Genomic DNA, 17,671 nt, shown 5'->3' on the forward strand with positions numbered 1-17,671 from the left:
CAGGTTGCAAAGGACATAATAAACCGCCATCCCTTTAAGTCATCGTCCATGTTAAACTACTCTGTAAGACTTACACTGTAAAACATGTGTTTCAAATGTCTGTTTCAGTCTAAAACACTTATGTTATACAGAAGATCCAGTCATCCAGATAGAGATTTAAATGACTACTATGTCCAAGGCATTGGTGAGCTATAAAGGTATACAAAGCTAAGTGCCTACTCTGAAGGAATGGGAAATCTAATAAAGGCCATGAAGCAGCATGACTGGGGTCTGGAATGGCAATAATAAATCACATTTGTGAAGCATATTCTATGTATGAGGCACTGTTCTAAGGGTTCTCGACGTATTAACTTATTTAATCCACTTAATAGACACATGAGGCACAGAGAGGTTATCTAACTTGTCTGGGGTCACACAGCTAGTAAGTGATGAAACAAGGATTTGAACCCAGACAATTTATAACCAATATACATATTTCTTCCTCTACTTGACTACTTAATGTGGGACCTCAGAAAGTTACTTCACCTGAGTCTCAGTTTTCTCATTGGTGAAACTGTTTTCTTTTTTCTTTTTTATTTTAGTAGAGATGGGGTTTCACCAAGTTGGCCAGGCTGGTCTCGAACTCCTGACCTCAAATGATCCACCCACCTCAGCCTCCCAAAGTGCTGGGTTTACAGGTGTGAGCCACTGTGCCCAGCCTGAAACTGTTATTTCTGCCTCACAGAGTTCTCATTAGAATTCAAAGTTAGGCATGCTGATATAGAGAAACATTTACCAAACTTTTGCAGCTTTCCACAAGGTATACTACTACTGACAGGGACGAATGGGTTCTGTAGTCAAATGACTGGGAAACAATATCTCAGAGTCATGATACATAAATCCGTACCTAACTCCCAAGAATTCTCAAATGAAGGAATCTCTCTAACTCTGTTTAACCTGGCATGCCCACACTTATTTGATTCCAGAACCTTTTGTCCCACTGAACACCTAGTTACAACTTAAGCTCTGGAAGAGACATTGGTAAATGCTGACAAGAAAAAGGCATGAAATCAAAGGACCCAGTGGGTTCAGATCTGGTTCAGCCAATTTTTTACTGCTTGCTATGGGCAACAGCTCCAACCCCTCTCCATGTCTCTGCTTTCCCTCTCAGCTTTTGCCTAGACGACTTCACTAATTCCCTGGCTGACTCTCTATCTTGGACCTCACCTCTCAGGGTCACCTTCTAAGCATCAGCTAATTATGTTCCACAGCACAGATACGGTAACGTGACCCCTTTTGCTTAAACACCTTTTTGATAATAGCTAAGAATAAGAGCAAACACTTACAGAATGCTTACTATGCCATGCATTATTCTACTCACTCGTTTAATTCTGAAAACCATTCTGTGAAGTACATACTGAGGCGCGGCTAGTAGGTGGTGCAGCCAGCTTCCAGATTCCAAGTCCACTCTGCTGCCTCTTGAACTCCCCACAATTTATCCAGGATATCCTAATTCCTCAGGCCCTTCACAGTCTGACTTCAACCTTTCCTTTCCACCTCATCTTCATTCCCTGCTTCTCATATATGAGTTTCTAGGGCTGTGAGGCTGGCCTGTAGATGGCTGCCTTCAGTTCACAGGGCATTCTCCCTGTATATGCATATCTGTGTTCAAATTTCCCCTTTTTATAAGGATGCCAGTTATATTGAGTTAGGGCCTATTCTAATGACCTCATTTTGACTTGATTAGCTCTATAAAGATCCTTTCTCCTAATAAGGTCACATTGTGAGGTACTACGGGTTAGGACTTCAACACATGAATTTTGGGAGGATAAAATTCAATCCATAATACCTGTATACATAATGAAGCTAGTCTCTTTTCCATAAATTCATACAACCATGTAACGGTTATGTACTGAATGCCTATTAATTACAATGTTGGTACTGTTCTGGGCCCTGCTAGGTACTTCTATACCCCACGTCTTTGTGGGGTATAGAAGCAGGGTGCAGTGGCGGGCGCGTGTAATCCCAGCTACTTGGGTGGCTGAGGCAGGAGAATCGCTTGAACCTGGGAGGCAGTGGCTTCAGTGAGCCGAGACTGCGTCACCTCACTCCAGCCTGGGTGATAGAGCGAGACTCTTTCTCAAAAAAAAAAAAAAAAAGGAAAAAGGTAACATTTGCTGCTGCCAACAGATAAACCCTAAAATTTAAGTGGCTTAACAAATAGATTTTTCTTCTCATACATCTAGTCTGTATGGATGTTCCTGATGGGCAGGTGACTTTCCTTCAAGAGTGATTCAGGGACACAGACAACTTTCATCTTGAATGGGTCACTTCCCAGATCATCTGCTTAAGGAGTATTACAAATGCAACATTTTTATGGCCAGGAAATACTAAATATCACTTCTACTCCTACTCTATTGGCTAGATCTCAGTCACATGGCCAGCCACCTGCATGGGAGGCTGAGAAATGTAGTCCAGCCGAGTACTCAAGAAGAAAAGAAAATGTGTTTGGCATACTTGCTTCAGTCTCTTCTACCAGTTAAGGTGCTGGGAAACTTCAGGAAATGAAAGTAGAGTGCAAATATGTTCAGTCTCTTCTACCAGTTAAGGTGCTGAGAAACTTCAGGAAATGAAAGTAGAGTGCAAATATGTTGTCTGTGGTCTGCTTTTAACTACTAGTTAGAAGAGAAGATTGAGTCAGTTCTTGATAAAACAACTGAGAAAGCAGAACCATCAGCCAAAATATTCACGTGAATTTCTGTAAACTTAATAATCATATCATGAGAAAAATCTATACTTTTTAATATTATGCATTATATATTGTAATAAACTATCTTTTGTACACAAAATATATGCTATTACTAATAGAATGGGAAGTTGTAAACATTTTCTTGATTGTGGCTAGGGATAACTGTAAATTTAGTAATACTTTTTTGACTGGCTTTGCAACCAATTTTGTAAAAGTCAAGGTTAGTGGAATAAACCTAAAGTTCACAGTCTTGTTGGCAAAAGGCTATGGTGAATGTTTATGGTACATTTTTATAAATGTGGCTTTCTTGCCTGATTTTCAAAATGTAGTTATTACATTTTAACCTAAATTCTGCCTCTCCTGGCTGTTAAATGATTAGTTCACTAGACATCCACAGCACCAATTATATCCTTAGGCCAAACAAAAGAGATCACCTAACTCCCATTTGGTCCTTCAGGTAATTTACTCAGGTCCCATTATCTGATATCAAAGTCAAGTTTTATGAGAGAAAAAATACCAACAAGGTAAATCCCAGTAGTTTGGAGGTGAATTAAAAAGCTCCCAAATTAGTACTTCCCTCAAATGTTAAATAATTGACTGTAGCATTATAGATACAAGGCTCCAGCAAAAGTTACACTTGAACAATTAAGGAAGCAAGAGCTAAACAAATGACTTCAGGGGTAGAGAAACAAATTAATGGTTTCTCATAGCACTATGCCAAGTTACTTTTTCACATTAACAAGTGTGTAAAACACCCAAACACCCCCAATGACTTACTAGATGAAGTTTGATTATAGAAAATAGCCTGGGTTCACATGCCAGGATTATTCCCTAAATGTAACTGTGGATTCTATACACTTGAGTATAAAGCCCATTTATGTTATTTGGAAAGGTTTCATGTTCACAATGTACGCCTACTCTTTTCCAAAGTTATTTTAGTCAAATTGCTTGGATTATAATGACCATCTACCAACATGTTATATGAAGGACCAAAAGCAATGAAATTGTTTCCTAGAGGCTAGATAAGAATTAGAAACACAAGGTAACATCACAGTGCACCATGTGCATACAGATTAATAGCTCCTGCTGAGTAGAAAGAGTATACACTTTGAGATAAAAATGGGATTTCAATCCCAACTCTATCACTTTCTAGCTAAAATATTTCAGATAAGTCAACCTGAGTATTAGCAATCTCTTGTGTAAAATATGAATAACTTACTTGTGTAACAAATATTTATTGAATATTTACTATGTATCAAGTAGTATTTTGCAAGGATTATTTTAGGATTAGAGATTAAAAAATAGTAGGTGCTCATTATCTGTACGTGTGGTTATCCAAATGTACAAGCAGATGACTAATAAGAAAGGGTCAAAGTCAGCAGACTGAAAATCAATGGAATTCCTAACCGAAAACAGAGATATATGGGATACAAGGCAATGTGAGGTCCATCTGCTTTCCAGGGACTAACAGGTAATTAGTACTCGTTCTAAATTTTTATATATTTTCTCTAGCTATCTCAACTAAACTTAGCCAAGAGTTTTCTACAAAATTTATAAGGTAAACTTTTTTTTTTTTGAGACAGGGTCTCATTCTGTTGCCCAGGTTGGAACGCAATGGCGCAATCTTAGCTCACTGCAACCTCTGCCTCCAAGGCTCAAGCGATCCTTCCACCTCAGCCTCCTGAATATCTGGGACTACAGGCACATGCCACCATGTCTGGCTAATTTTTTATATTTTTTGTAGCGACTGGGTTTCTCCATGTTGTCCAGGCTGGTCTTGAACTCCTGGACTCACATTATCCATCTGCCTCAGCCTCCCAAAGTGCTGGGATTATGGGTATCAGCCATCACACCCGGCCTGTAAGGTAAACTATTGAGCTCTAACTCAAGCAGGTTTTGGGGAAGGATGTAGATGTACTAAAGATGTGCCAAAGAGTTTTCCATTTAAAAGTTTTTAAAGATATGCTCACAAGATGACTTTTTTTTTTAACAAACTAATTTAATGCTAGTCTGATCTATAACTCAAATACATATATATTTTGAAATAGACTAGAAAGGTAGAATGTAATCAAGAAAAAAAAACAACAATGAGGTTTGGAGGGAACATGAGAACTACAGTTAGAGCTTCAACTCTCCCCATTACCAGTTGTGTCACCAGAAAAAGCCTCAAAATTTTTGAATCTGTTTTCTTGAGTAAAATAAGCTTAACAGCTCTTACTATGGCATTATTATAAGAACCAAATGGAATAGCTGTCATAAAAATGCTTAGTAACCTAAAAGCACTAAACAAATATGAACCATTTCAGAGTGAATAGGTGATCACAAGATATCCCTTATAGTGAAGGGTATTTGTATGGATGAATGGTAAAAGGTTTACAAAAAATTATATTGGCTGGAGGAATGGGTATTTGTAGTCACAACAGTAATCTTTTTGCTTGCTTGCTAATGAGGAAGGATCATTGAATTTCTGGCTGGCAAGCAACAGTAATCCCTAAATATTATGGAACAGAAAACATTTATGGACAAGACCACTAGAAATAAAATTAAAAAACCATATATTTATTTTTAAAGTAAATCAACAAGGTCAATTAGCCATAAGTCAAAGTTCCTAGAAATGCTTCTTTTTGTGAGGAAAATTTCCTTATCACCCATATTGTTAGGGTGGTTTTAATTTCATACGCCAGAGTCTATCTGTTGATTGTTACATCTATACAGGCTTTTTTTTTTTAAATTATTATTATTATACTTTAAGTTTTATGGTACATGTGTGCAATGTGCAGGTAAGTTACATATGTATACATGTGCCATGCTGGTGCGCTGCACCCACTAACTCGTCATCTAGCATTAGGTATATCTCCCAATGCTATCCCTCCCCCCTCCCCCCACCCTGCAACAGTCCCCGAAGTGTGATGTTCCCCTTCCTGTGTCCATGTGTTCTCATTGTTCAATTCCCACCTATAAGTGAGAATATGCGGTGTTTGGTTTTTTGTTCTTGCGATAGTTTACTGAGAATGATGATTTCCAATTTCATCCATGTCCCTACAAAGGACATGAACTCATCATTTTTTATGGCTGCATAGTATTCCATGGTGTATATGTGCCACATTTTCTTAATCCAGTCTATCATTGTTGGACATTTGGGTTGGTTCCAAGTCTTTGCCATTGTGAATAATGCCGCAATAAACATATGTGTGCATGTGTCTTTATAGCAGCATGATTTATAGTCCTTTGGGTATATACCCAGTAATGGGATGGCTGGGTCGAATGGAATTTCTAGTTCTAGATCCCTGAGGAATCGCCACACTGACTTCCACAAGGGTTGAACTAGTTTACAGTCCCACCAACAGTGTAAAAGTGTTCCTATTTCTCCACATCCTCTCCAGCACCTGTTGTTTCCTGACTTTTTAATGATTGCCATTCTAACTGGTGTGAGATGGTATCTCACTGTGGTTTTGATTTGCATTTCTCTGATGGCCAGTGATGGTGAGCATTTTTTCATGTGTTTTTTGGCTGCATAAATGTCTTCTTTTGAGAAGTGTCTGTTCATGTCCTTCGCCCACTTTTTGATGGGGTTGTTTGTTTTTTCCTTGTAAATTTGTTGGAGTTCATTGTAGATTCTGGATATTAGCCCTTTGTCAGATGAGTAGGTTGCGAAAATTTTCTCCCATTTTGTAGGTTGCCTGTTCACTCTGATGGTAGTTTCTTTTGCTGTGCAGAAGCTCTTTAGTTTAATTAGATCCCATTTGTCAATTTTGGCTTTTGTTGCCATTGCTTTTGGTGTTTTAGACATGAAGTCCTTGCCCATGCCTATGTCCTGAATGGTAATGCCTAGGTTTTCTTGTAGGGTTTTGATGGTTTTAGGTCTAACGTTTAAGTCTTTAATCCATCTTGAATTGATTTTTGTATAAGGTGTAAGGAAGGGAATATACAGGCTTTTTATGCAGTGCCAAGCATATTGCTAGAATTAAGTAAAATTATTGCTGACATACTGTTACTAAAAATATATCCAGTGATTTTTTTAAACAAAACTGAAAATTTTAAGTTTATTTTATATGCAGCAAAAAATGAGTAATACATACTTACAAATTTGTTTTTTAATCTAAATGCATGAGATGTAAAAATTTTTTAATCCAATAACCAGTAAAAAAGTAGACTATAGCTCTTAAAATGATAGTAGCATCAATCTTTATACAATGAGGTATTATTTTATCTTATTTTATTTTGAGATAGAGTCTTGCTCTGTTACCCAGGCTGGAGGGCAGTGACACGATCAGGGCTTACTGCAGGCTTAACCTCCCTGGCCTCAAGCAATCCTCCTGCTTTAGTCTCCTGAGTAACAGGGACTACAGGCACATACCACCACAACTAGCTAATTTTTAAATTTTTTGTAGAGATGAGGGCTCACCATGTTGCCCAGGCTGGTCTCAAACTCTTGGTCTCAAGTGATCCACCAGGCTTGGCCTCCCAAAGTGCTAGAATTACAGGTGTGAGCCACTGTGCCCGGCCAACAAGGTGTCATTTTGAGTAGATTTAAAAATCATAAATCCTGAACTAAGTGGCACAGAGGTCTCTACAGAGACACATAATAAGGGGAGGGAGAAGTGATGAACAGAAAATTTTAAATGCCCAAAGTAGAAAGGAAAGTATTTCACACAAATGTGTGAAGAAATTTACCAGAGTTATGTGTAGAGTTGGCCAAGACTATCACTTATTATGAACAATAAAAATCCATTTCTAACCTTATATTTTAATCTATCTTTGAATCAGAGAATGACAAAGAATGGTGATTTCCACTGACCTCTGTCCAGTAAAAGAAAACACGATGTAGAGAGCAATGTCAAAAGACTAAATTCTTCTTACCATGAGTAGATCCCACTGACCATGTCATAGTTCTGACACGAAGTGTTCACGCTGCTGGGCCCAGCTGCTTTAGAGATAAGGAGCACCACCAAGCCTCTCAACTGGAGGCTATTCCAGCTGTCATGTACAAGTCCCCTGCCAACAAGTAAAGAAGGAAGAGGATTAATATACCCTCACGAGATCATCAGATAACTTAGAAAACTGCTACAAAGATGCCCACACTTCTAAAACTGGACAATGAGACTTATTGAAAAGAAACAGGGTCAGGAAGGAAAATTAATGTGAGGATGCCATGAGTTCAGGAAACAACTAGAGAAATCTACGGCTGCGTTGTTGTTGTTGTTGTTGTTGTTTTTGAGACAGGGTTTTGCTCTGTCACCCAGGCTGAGTGCAGTGGCACAATCTCAACTCACTGCAGCCTCAACCTCCCAGTCCTAAGCGATCCTCCCACCTCAGTCTCCCTAGTAGCTGGAACTATAGGCATGCACCACGATGCTCAGCTAATTAAAAAAAAAAAAAAAACGTAGAGTCAGAGTCTTGCTATGTTGCCCAGACTGGTTTTGAACTCCTGGACATAAGCAATCTTTCTGCCTTAGCCTCCCAAAGTGCTGGGATTACACGCGTGAGCCACCATGCCCAGCCCATGGCTAGTTTTAAAAGTGACAATCTCCCTGGTGGCAGTGGCTCATGTCTGTAATCCCAGTGCTTTGGGAAGCCAAGGTGGTCAGATGAGCCTAGGAGCTTGAGACCATCCCGGACAAGATGGTGAAACCCCATCTCTACAAAAAATAGAAAAATAAGCTGGGCATGGTGGCATGTGCCTGTAGTCTCAGCTACTCAGGAGGCTGACGAGGGAGAATGATTTGAGCCCAGGGTTGGGGGGGTGCTGAGGCTGCAGTGAGCCATGATGATGGCGCCACTGCACTCCAGGTGGGGAGACGGATTGAGACTCTGTTTCCAAAAAAAAAAAAAAAAAGTGACAATCTCACATTTGAGGCTTCCTCATCTGCTCTGTCCTCTTTCTGGGTCTCCCCGCTGTCTATACTCTATCTCACAATCTTAATCATTTGCTCTGGTAACAAGAAGAACCCATAGTTTTAAACTGGTTTGTGACAGTTGACAGAAACTGACATATAAATCACATTGCTTGGATGAAGTGATACTATTTGGTGATGACGGTGGTAAACAGTAGTAAAAAATGATTTGTTTTCACAGGTAGAGAAGAAGCTCAGAGAATGAAAGGATTAAACCAAATTCAAAAGACTCAGAAATTTATTTGATAAGTAAATGAAAGTGAATGCCATCAGCAAAAATGTTGCTTATTACTTACAAACATTATAATTCTAGGCAACAACAAGGCTTTAACTTAGAATGTGGCATATCTTTTGACATGAGGACTGAATTTTTATAATTTCTGCTATACCTGAGGCTAGAAATACTTCCCAGGAATACATTTTCTTTTTAAAGTATTACAAATGGTTGTCATTCAAAAACTAAATGGCATCGTTTTAAAAAATTAGAAAACTATGGGCAATATATTACAGTAAAGTCATATTGAGAACAATGCTCATGAGCACTAATCAAATAGATTACAGCATACATAAATAATATACAAACATAGTTCTCGAATGTAGTAAGAAAACAAAAATTAGTGGTATAATACTTGACTGAATTATCAAGGCTTCCTTCTTGAGTTTTTGAACAAAGAATCAATTTAAGTTAATTAAGGTAACATAGCCAAAAATAATGAGTTAGTCCATTACTTCAGAAAAATCTTGGTTGGGTACGGTAGCTCATGCCTGTAATCCCAGCACTTTGGGGTACCCGGAGGGGGTGGATCACCTGAGGTCAGGGGTTCGAGACCAGGCCGGCCAACATGGCGAAACCCCGTCTCTACTAAAAATACAAAAATTACCCAGGCATGGTGGCAGGTACCTGTAATCTCAACTACTCAGGGGGCTGAGGCAGGAGAATCGCTTGAATCCAGGAGGTAGAGGTTGCAGTGAACTGAGATCGAGCCACTGCACTCCCAGCTTGGGTGACAGAGTGAGACTCCCTCTCAAAAAAAAAAAGAAAAGAAAAGAAAAAAAAAAAGGAAAATCTTTGCCCCTCCAGTCTCCAAAAAGAAATTTTTTTTAAAAGGGGCCCCTTTTGCCTTTCATTAGTTTCAAAGTAAGACAAATCATTAGATTCTCTGTAAAGGAACAGCTATAGCTTTCTCTGCTTATATTCTGTCCTTAACCAAGTAGGCAATCTTCAGCAAGTTAAAAGGGTTTAAACTGATTTTTAAAAAGAAATTCTAATTTCCTAGGAAAAGGAAGTTAAAGTAATACAGTTACATCACAACAGAAACAAATAATCATCAGAAATGTCCCAAACTCTTTACTGTCATGTAACAATCTGCTTAAATCCTATGAACCTGAATTTTAGGGAGGTTAAGAGGCATCCTATTACAGAACACAAAAATGTTAAAAGAAGAGCTTTTCGAATTTTTTTTTGCTTTGAATTACAACTTTTAACTTAGGCTACTAGATTCTTATTTATGTATTACCTATGGTGAATCTTTATTCTTCCTTTCTTTTATAATAAAGAGAAGGTCTGAATTGGCTTTCAATTCTAGAAAAGGAAAAGAAAAAGAGGTGTATGGTGTGTGTGTGTATGTGTGTGTGTTCGGGGCTGGGCCTGGTCAGGGATTAAGGATATGATTCAGCAAGAGCTCTAAGAGGTGAACCTTGAGACAAGTCTGACCAAATCACACAGATTTAACAGCCCTGACAACAGTTTTAACAATATCTTCAAACTTCTCAGAAATAGGACCTTTCATATACGACACACACACACACACACAAACTAATAATAATAATAGCAGCAGCAAACACTTATACTGTGCTTTATACATTGCTTTCTATATGTCAGAAACTGTTCTACATGTTTTACTATATATTAACTAAATTAATTCACAATGCTAAGAGGAGGGTACTACAATTATCCTGATTTTACAGATGGGGAATGAGGCACACAGAGAAATCAAGTAACTTGTCTAAGGGTACCATACCTGGTAGGTGGCAGAACCATGACAGAGCCAGGATTTGATCCCAGGCCAACAGGCTCTAGAGTCTACATACACTTTTAAACATTATGCTATGTAGTGATGCTCCATCTGCTTTCTTTGTACAAAACCATTTGCTACATCAAATTAGAACAGTTGGCTTTAGAACCAGACAAGCCTAGGTTTGAAAAAGTCTTCTGTTATTTACTAGCTGTGAGTGTGACTCTAAGGCTATGACCTCTTGTATAAAATGAGGGTAACAATGTCTACTTTTCATAGTCATTGTATGGAAGAGACAACATAGGTCAAAGTACATAACACTGTGGAAGCACATGGTCGATCAAGTAATCAGTAAATTACATTTTCTTTCCCTGTTACTTTTTTGTCATTTTATTTTTTTCTCAACTCTTACATTTTCTTTCTTCTACTCTCTTTCTCCTTGTAACTCTCAAAAAGTCTTCCCCACTCTACTAGCATATATAATCTCCTATGTTATTTAGTTTTCTACCTCCTCAAATAACAAAAGTTAAGGAATTCTTCCCACCCCCTAATCATTATTATCATTATCTCAATGATAATAATGAAAACACCCCTTTCAAAATGCATTACTGAAAAGGTCAGGAAAAGAAGCTGTAATGAACTGGGTGACAAAAATTAAGAGAACATTCAGAAAAGCACACCTTCTGGCCATTAATTTTCACATAAGTCAGTGGTTAACAATCTGGAGGATAGACTAACAGCTTGAGTAAATTAAATAACTGTTTCCAAAACACCGTTTCTTTAAATTCACTTCGTTAACACTCTTAAAAAAACAGTACTGAAATAAGTCGATAATGCCTACAGCTCAAAATTTAGCTCACAACCAAAAGAGAACATGAAATTTTGCTCCAGAGCAAATAAAAAAACAAACAAACAAAAAAAAAAAACATGGGATTCTAAACTTACAGAGACAATATGTTTCATGTAGCACAGGTCATATTTCATCTGGAACACTCTAATTTTTTCTCAGTGCTTCTCTTAAGGGACCCTGACAAGCTGTAGCATAACCAGAAAATGGGGAAATCACATACCACCACATCTATGAATGCTAGCTTAGAAAATGGTAAGGTTGGTGTTATCAAACTTATTCAGCCAAGAGTGTACTGAATGCTCACTACATGCCAGGCTTGGTGCTAAACAGGAGAATATGATGAGGAGCACTGTTAAGATGTGGCCTCCCTTCTTGTGCATAGTAGTCTGGATTTAAAAATCACAATAAAATGTGGCATGAATTGTTTTAGGGGATGAATAAGGGCTGTGGCAGCACGTAGAAGAAGCAACTAATACAATTCAGGGGATGTCAAAGAGACTTCCATGAGATCTAAAGGATGAGAGGGAAGTAGCCCGGGGATCCAGGGCAGGGATGAAAAAGTGTTCTGAAAAGAGAAACAGTATGTGTGGAGGTCCGAAGGAAAGAGAGGAGGACACAGTTGTTTCTAGAGCCAATGTGGCAGGAACACAGTACGTAAAGGAAGAACTGAGGGAAATAAATCTGGAGGGGCACAGGAGAGTTGTCTGTTCTTTTAAAAGGGCTCCCTATGGAGAGGAGATAGATCTAGTAAGTATTAATTTTTTTTTTTCTTTTAGAGACAGGGTCTTGCTATATTGACCAGGCTACTTTTGAACTCTTGGCCTCAAGTGATCTTCTGGCCTGGCCTCCCTAAGTGCTGGGATTACAGGGGTGAACCACTGAGCCAGGTCGTAAGCATTACTTTAGAGACTGATGCTAATGGACAGAAACTATAGCAGGCCAATTCTGGCTCAAAGAAATAAAAAACAGAGCAACCTCTGGTAATGCTGAGCTGCTTGTTACTAGAGATGTTTAAGAAGCTGCACGGACTCTGACATAACACATTAGACAGAAGCCTGGAATATGTGACATCTGAGGTTGTTTTCTTACTCTGTGATTCTATATGGCCTCACTTTACTACATTTAATTATCTAATACTCCACAATATATACAAAAATTGAAAAAGCCTTGCATTAAAGTATCATAAATGAAAGCAATATTTAGTATTTTATAATCTTTATCATTAAAGTTCTACAGAATTGGGTTTTCTTAGCTAATGAACAAAAACATCATTTGTTCATTCATTCATTCAATTAATAAGACTGGATACCTTCTATACATCAAGTATTGTGCTAGGCATGGATGCAATGGTGAGCAAAACCAGGCATGGAGCTTGCAGAGCTTATGGTCTAATGGAAGAGACTGGTAATAAAAAATGAATCACGAGGAACTGTAAAACTACACTGGTAAGAGATGCTACAAGGGAAAAAGAACAAGAGTGCCATGAGAGCTTAGAATAGAGAAAGTAACTTTGCAGGAAAGTCAGTCTTCCTTGAGGAAGTGATGACTGAGTTGATATGCAAAGGAAGAAAAGGGGGAGTGGGAAGGAAACAGGTAAGGGGGGTATATTTGCAGCACAAGGAGGGGCATATGCAAGGCTGAGAGCACTGTATGAAATGAAACTGGTGGCAGACAGGAACTACACCACCCAGGATGAACAGGCCATAAGAGGTTTGCTCTTTATCCAAAGAGCAATGCAAAGGTGCTGCGGTATTTTATTAAGCAGCCAGTGACATAATCAGATATTTCAGAAAACAAAACAAAACAAAATCATTTATCATCAGTGTAGAAAATGACTTCTGTAGACAAGAGAGGAGGAAACCAAGGGAGTATGAGGAACCCAATTAAGAGACTTTTGTAATAGTCAATAAAAAAAAAAAGAGGGTAGCTTGATGGACAAACTAGAGATGTACCAAACCTAAAATAATATGTTGATTCAACTCAAAAAGATGTTGCATACTACGTAGTCCTGGAAGATTAGCTAATATAGGCATATCACTAATTTTAAATAATATTATTCTAAATATGTTTGTAAGTTGAATTTTAGGTGGGGAGATCTTGGCCTCCTTTAAAGTTCTTCTCTAGATCTATAATAGATGAAGAGTAAACACTAATAACACTAATATTCTAAAAGCTAAACAATTTCATGGAAATAAGGATTGAGTAGGTAAAACTTTGGGCAAGTCAGCTCTGTCTTCTCACATTGTACTTCAGATGGCTGACTGCAGTCCTCACTGCATCATATCCTTCCACAGCTACTAACAAATTTATCTCCCTTCATCCAATCCTGTATCTTAAGATCCTCAAACCACCACTATGGTACTTTTCTATTTATCCTCTTAAATTCCACTTCAACACATATGAAGGGTATACAAAGAAATAAGAGCTGTAAGAAAAGAGCTATAATAGTAGATTCAAAGTATGGTTAAATTGAATAATACAAGGAACAGATAACAAAGAAAAGTCACAAGCAGCTATCAGTGCACAACTAGTTGCTAGAGGTGTCCCTCACAGTAGAGGCAGCATTCAGATTGATGGCCTGAAAGATGGTCAAATTTCCCTGACTAGGGAACAGAAGCAGGAGAGGGGACGGGAATGGAGTTATGGGAATAGAAAGAAGGGTATTTAGGAGAAAGAAATAGATAAGCAGCGACAAGAAGGTGGAAGAACACAGAACCAGTTTAGGAGCCGTGGGGCTACCCATTTGGGCAATGTGTGAAGGTAAAACAAGTCCAGGAAAACAGACAACCTAAAGAGTGAAGGGCCTTGAAAGTCAGGTTTAGAGTCTGGACTTAATTCTGCAGGAAATCTGGAGGCATAAGTGGTTTGTCTGCAAGGGAGAAATGTAATTAGAGCTAAAGACTAAAACTGTTACTCTGAGCCTAATCCTGTTACTCTGGCAGGTGCTATGTTGCGTACAGTGGAAAGGAAAAGGAAGATCAGTTAGGAGGAGCCTCTTCCAGTAGTCCAGGTGGGAGATAATGAGGGCCTAAATGAGGGTAGTGACAATAGGGATGGGGAAGAAAAGCTGAATGATGGCAGTAGCATGGAGGTGGAAAAGGCTAGTGTGGCCAACTGATGGGATGAAGGAGACATTGGGGAGGGATCAGAAAGCAAAGGAATGTAAGATTCCAACCTGTTTGCTGGAGGTGATAATGCTACCATTAGTAGAGATTGGAAAGAAGGAGGAGAACTAATGAGGAATGAATGAGTTCAGTTTTGGACATGTTAACTTTGAATGCAAGAAGGACTTCCAGATGGAGATGCCCAGCAGGCAGCTGGAAATGCTGTGCCTATAGAGTTGGGAAGCATCTTCATAGAAGCGATGGCTGAAGCAGTAGGAACTGATGGATGAGCTTTTAGGGGAGAGAGAAAAGAAAAGAAGGGAAGGGAAGGGAATCTTGGAGAATTCCTACACTTAAAGGAATGAGATGAGTAACCAACATGAAGAAATACATTCTATCTACAAACAAACAAAAGGCCTCCACAGACATGGATAATGAAGTATGTATACACACGCACAATGGAGGCAGAGAACTACAACAGTACAATGCACAGAAACCAGGGCCAGTAGTTGTAAGCTTCTTCCATGGGCTTTCATGGACTTACTATAAACCTCTAGTTTGGCACTTAACACACTGAGTAATAAAAATGGTAACAATATAACAACAACTATAATATACTATAATGCCAGGCATCTGCTGTTTTACATGCATATGCTCTAATTCTCACAAAAACCATGCAAGGTAACTAGTAATATCCCTTTACAAATGAGGAAAATTAGCATGGAGGCTCAAAAAAGTTCAATAATTACTACTCATAATAGTCAATTAGTAACAGAGGTGCCAAGATTTAAACATAATTGGACTCCAATGCCCGGGCTTGCTTATGCTTTGAGGCCTTGGTATTTAATTATTTGTTCACAGGACTCCCTGGCAAGGTTGTGAGACCCTTGAAAGTACTCAGTCCTCTTTGGATGCCCTGCACCCAGCAGAGCAACTGACACAGAATAGTTCTAAAAAAAAAAAAAATTAAAGATGAGAGAATGAATAGCTTCAAGGAGTAGGCCAGCTGACTCTCCATCTTACACATCTCCCCAAAACAGACCTACTACTATTTTCAACTTTCCTCATTTCTCCTCCTGTTATCAATTTGCCACATCCAACCATTCAGCTCTGACTGGTTCCTCTTCCTCTTGAGTTCCTTTTCCTAAATTGTAGTAAGTTCTTTAAAAGTAACAGGCACACACAGGAAAAGCCCCAACACATTCTAAAAAACATGCTGAGATTTGTTATTTTGACGTTGTATTTTTAAAATTACTGTATATAAAATGTATGCCATATCAAAGGGTCTATTTAAGTTTTAGAGAAAACTCAACATATTAAATATATATTTAATATAAATATTTATGTGTTTTGTTTCTTCATTTAGGAGAACTGACTGAATGGACTGCTGCATCAGTGCTTGGGAAAGAAAGCTGCCCTCACTCTGAAAAGAAGATAAGCATACTTCCAGACAGAGAGTTGAGGTGGAAAGACAGAATTGGGGCATAAAAGAAAAATTTTGAGATTTATGAATAAGAGTTCAAAATTCTAACTTCTATCAGCAATCCAAATTACAATCTTTTGATAAATTTATAATCAAATATTAAGGAAACAACTTCACCACCACCAAGGGACCATCATCCTTGAGTAAGCTCAAAATACCCCAAAGTAAAACTGAGTGGGAAAGAATCACCTTGAGGGCAAGGAACCCCTTTCAATGTTAAAACCTAGAGATATAGAGTGAGTGGTACGATTTTATTTTTTTTTTTTTAATTTATTTTCTTTTTTAATGGAGATGGCAATGTTGCCCAGGCTGGTCTCAAACTCCTGGGCTTAAGTGATCCTCCCGCCTTGGCCTTCCAAAGTGCTGGGATTACAGGTGTGAGCCACCACATCAGGCCTTACTATTTTATTATCCCACTTTCCATAAATCCAGTTCCAATAAGTCTATCCAAAAAATGTAAGCACAAAAGATGGATGTCGAATTCTAACATATATGAAGCGGGTTGATTGATAAGATTCCTATTAATGCTTATGACTGTGACCCCTAGTTAAATTTTTTTTTTTAATTTAGATACAGACTTCTGAAACAAAAGAATTGACTATAATATGCACAGTTTCTGCCAAAGAACTACAGGAATACTCTAATCTTTTCTATTCCTTTTTAAAATGCTGACTGCAACCTGCTAAATTGATTTGTGACCCACCAACAAGGTGCAACTGTAGTTTTTTTGAAAAATAGTGTTTTAAATTACAGATATGATATATTAGTTAAAAGAACGGAAAACATAATGTAAAATTAAACGGGAATAGAATCATCACTTTTTAAAAGCAGAAAATCTGTCCATACACTAGCACAAATTTAGTGTTGCAACAAAACATTAACGTTTATTTAATGACATGGGAAAATACTAAAAATGTTAAATAAAAGAATACAAAATTGTATACATCATATGATCTCAAGTATGTTTCAAAATATGCACACATATATACAAATAAATGAGGCCAAGGACAAACACTAGAAATAAATATGTCAAAAGGTTAACATTTTAAACCTGGTGTCATTTTATAGGTGTTCAATACACAAAGTATTCTTGCATTTTTCTGTGTGCTTGAAATAGTGTTTAAAAATGAAAAGAAAAACAGGATAAGAAGAAAATACTACCAAATGGTAACAAGTGTTATCCAACAAATTTCTTGATTAAGGGTGACCTATTTCTTAAGTTGCACACAAGAGCACAGATCTCTTTTTAAGACTGGAGAAAAAAAACACTGTATTTTAAAAACAACAGAATTCTAAGAAGACAAATGACTTAGTATATTATAGTTGTGTTTCTAACTTGAAGAAAAAAAATTAAGTGACATTTAATGAACTCCAGAGCCCTATGGTATAGGGACCCTTTTGGGTCCTAATACTTCACTTTTAAATTCTCTGAGATTTATACACAGGACCAAAGTTTAAATGGTATCAATGAAATGATGTTAAAAACATAAATATAATTAGCAATTTGATGACAGCAATATTACTCAGTTATAAAAGAAAAAAATTAACACTCCATGAAAATTATTTTTTTAAAGCATTATAATTTTAGAGAGACTAA

The 17,671-nt window shown here is 37.8% G+C and overlaps 1 protein-coding gene across 1 annotated transcript in view; it reads right to left on the reverse strand.

The window, feature by feature from the left end:
• Nucleotides 1–17,671, reverse strand: part of PDSS2 (decaprenyl diphosphate synthase subunit 2) — a 312,121-nt gene that overhangs the window by 174,983 nt on the left and 119,467 nt on the right. The window contains exon 2 of the mRNA XM_024248939.3: nt 7,589–7,723. Coding sequence (XP_024104707.2) covers nt 7,589–7,723 — 135 coding nt within the window. The remainder of the gene's footprint in view (nt 1–7,588; nt 7,724–17,671) is intronic.

Source organism: Pongo abelii, chromosome 5, assembly GCF_028885655.2.
Source record: "Pongo abelii isolate AG06213 chromosome 5, NHGRI_mPonAbe1-v2.0_pri, whole genome shotgun sequence".
Lineage (NCBI taxonomy): Eukaryota > Metazoa > Chordata > Mammalia > Primates > Hominidae > Pongo > Pongo abelii.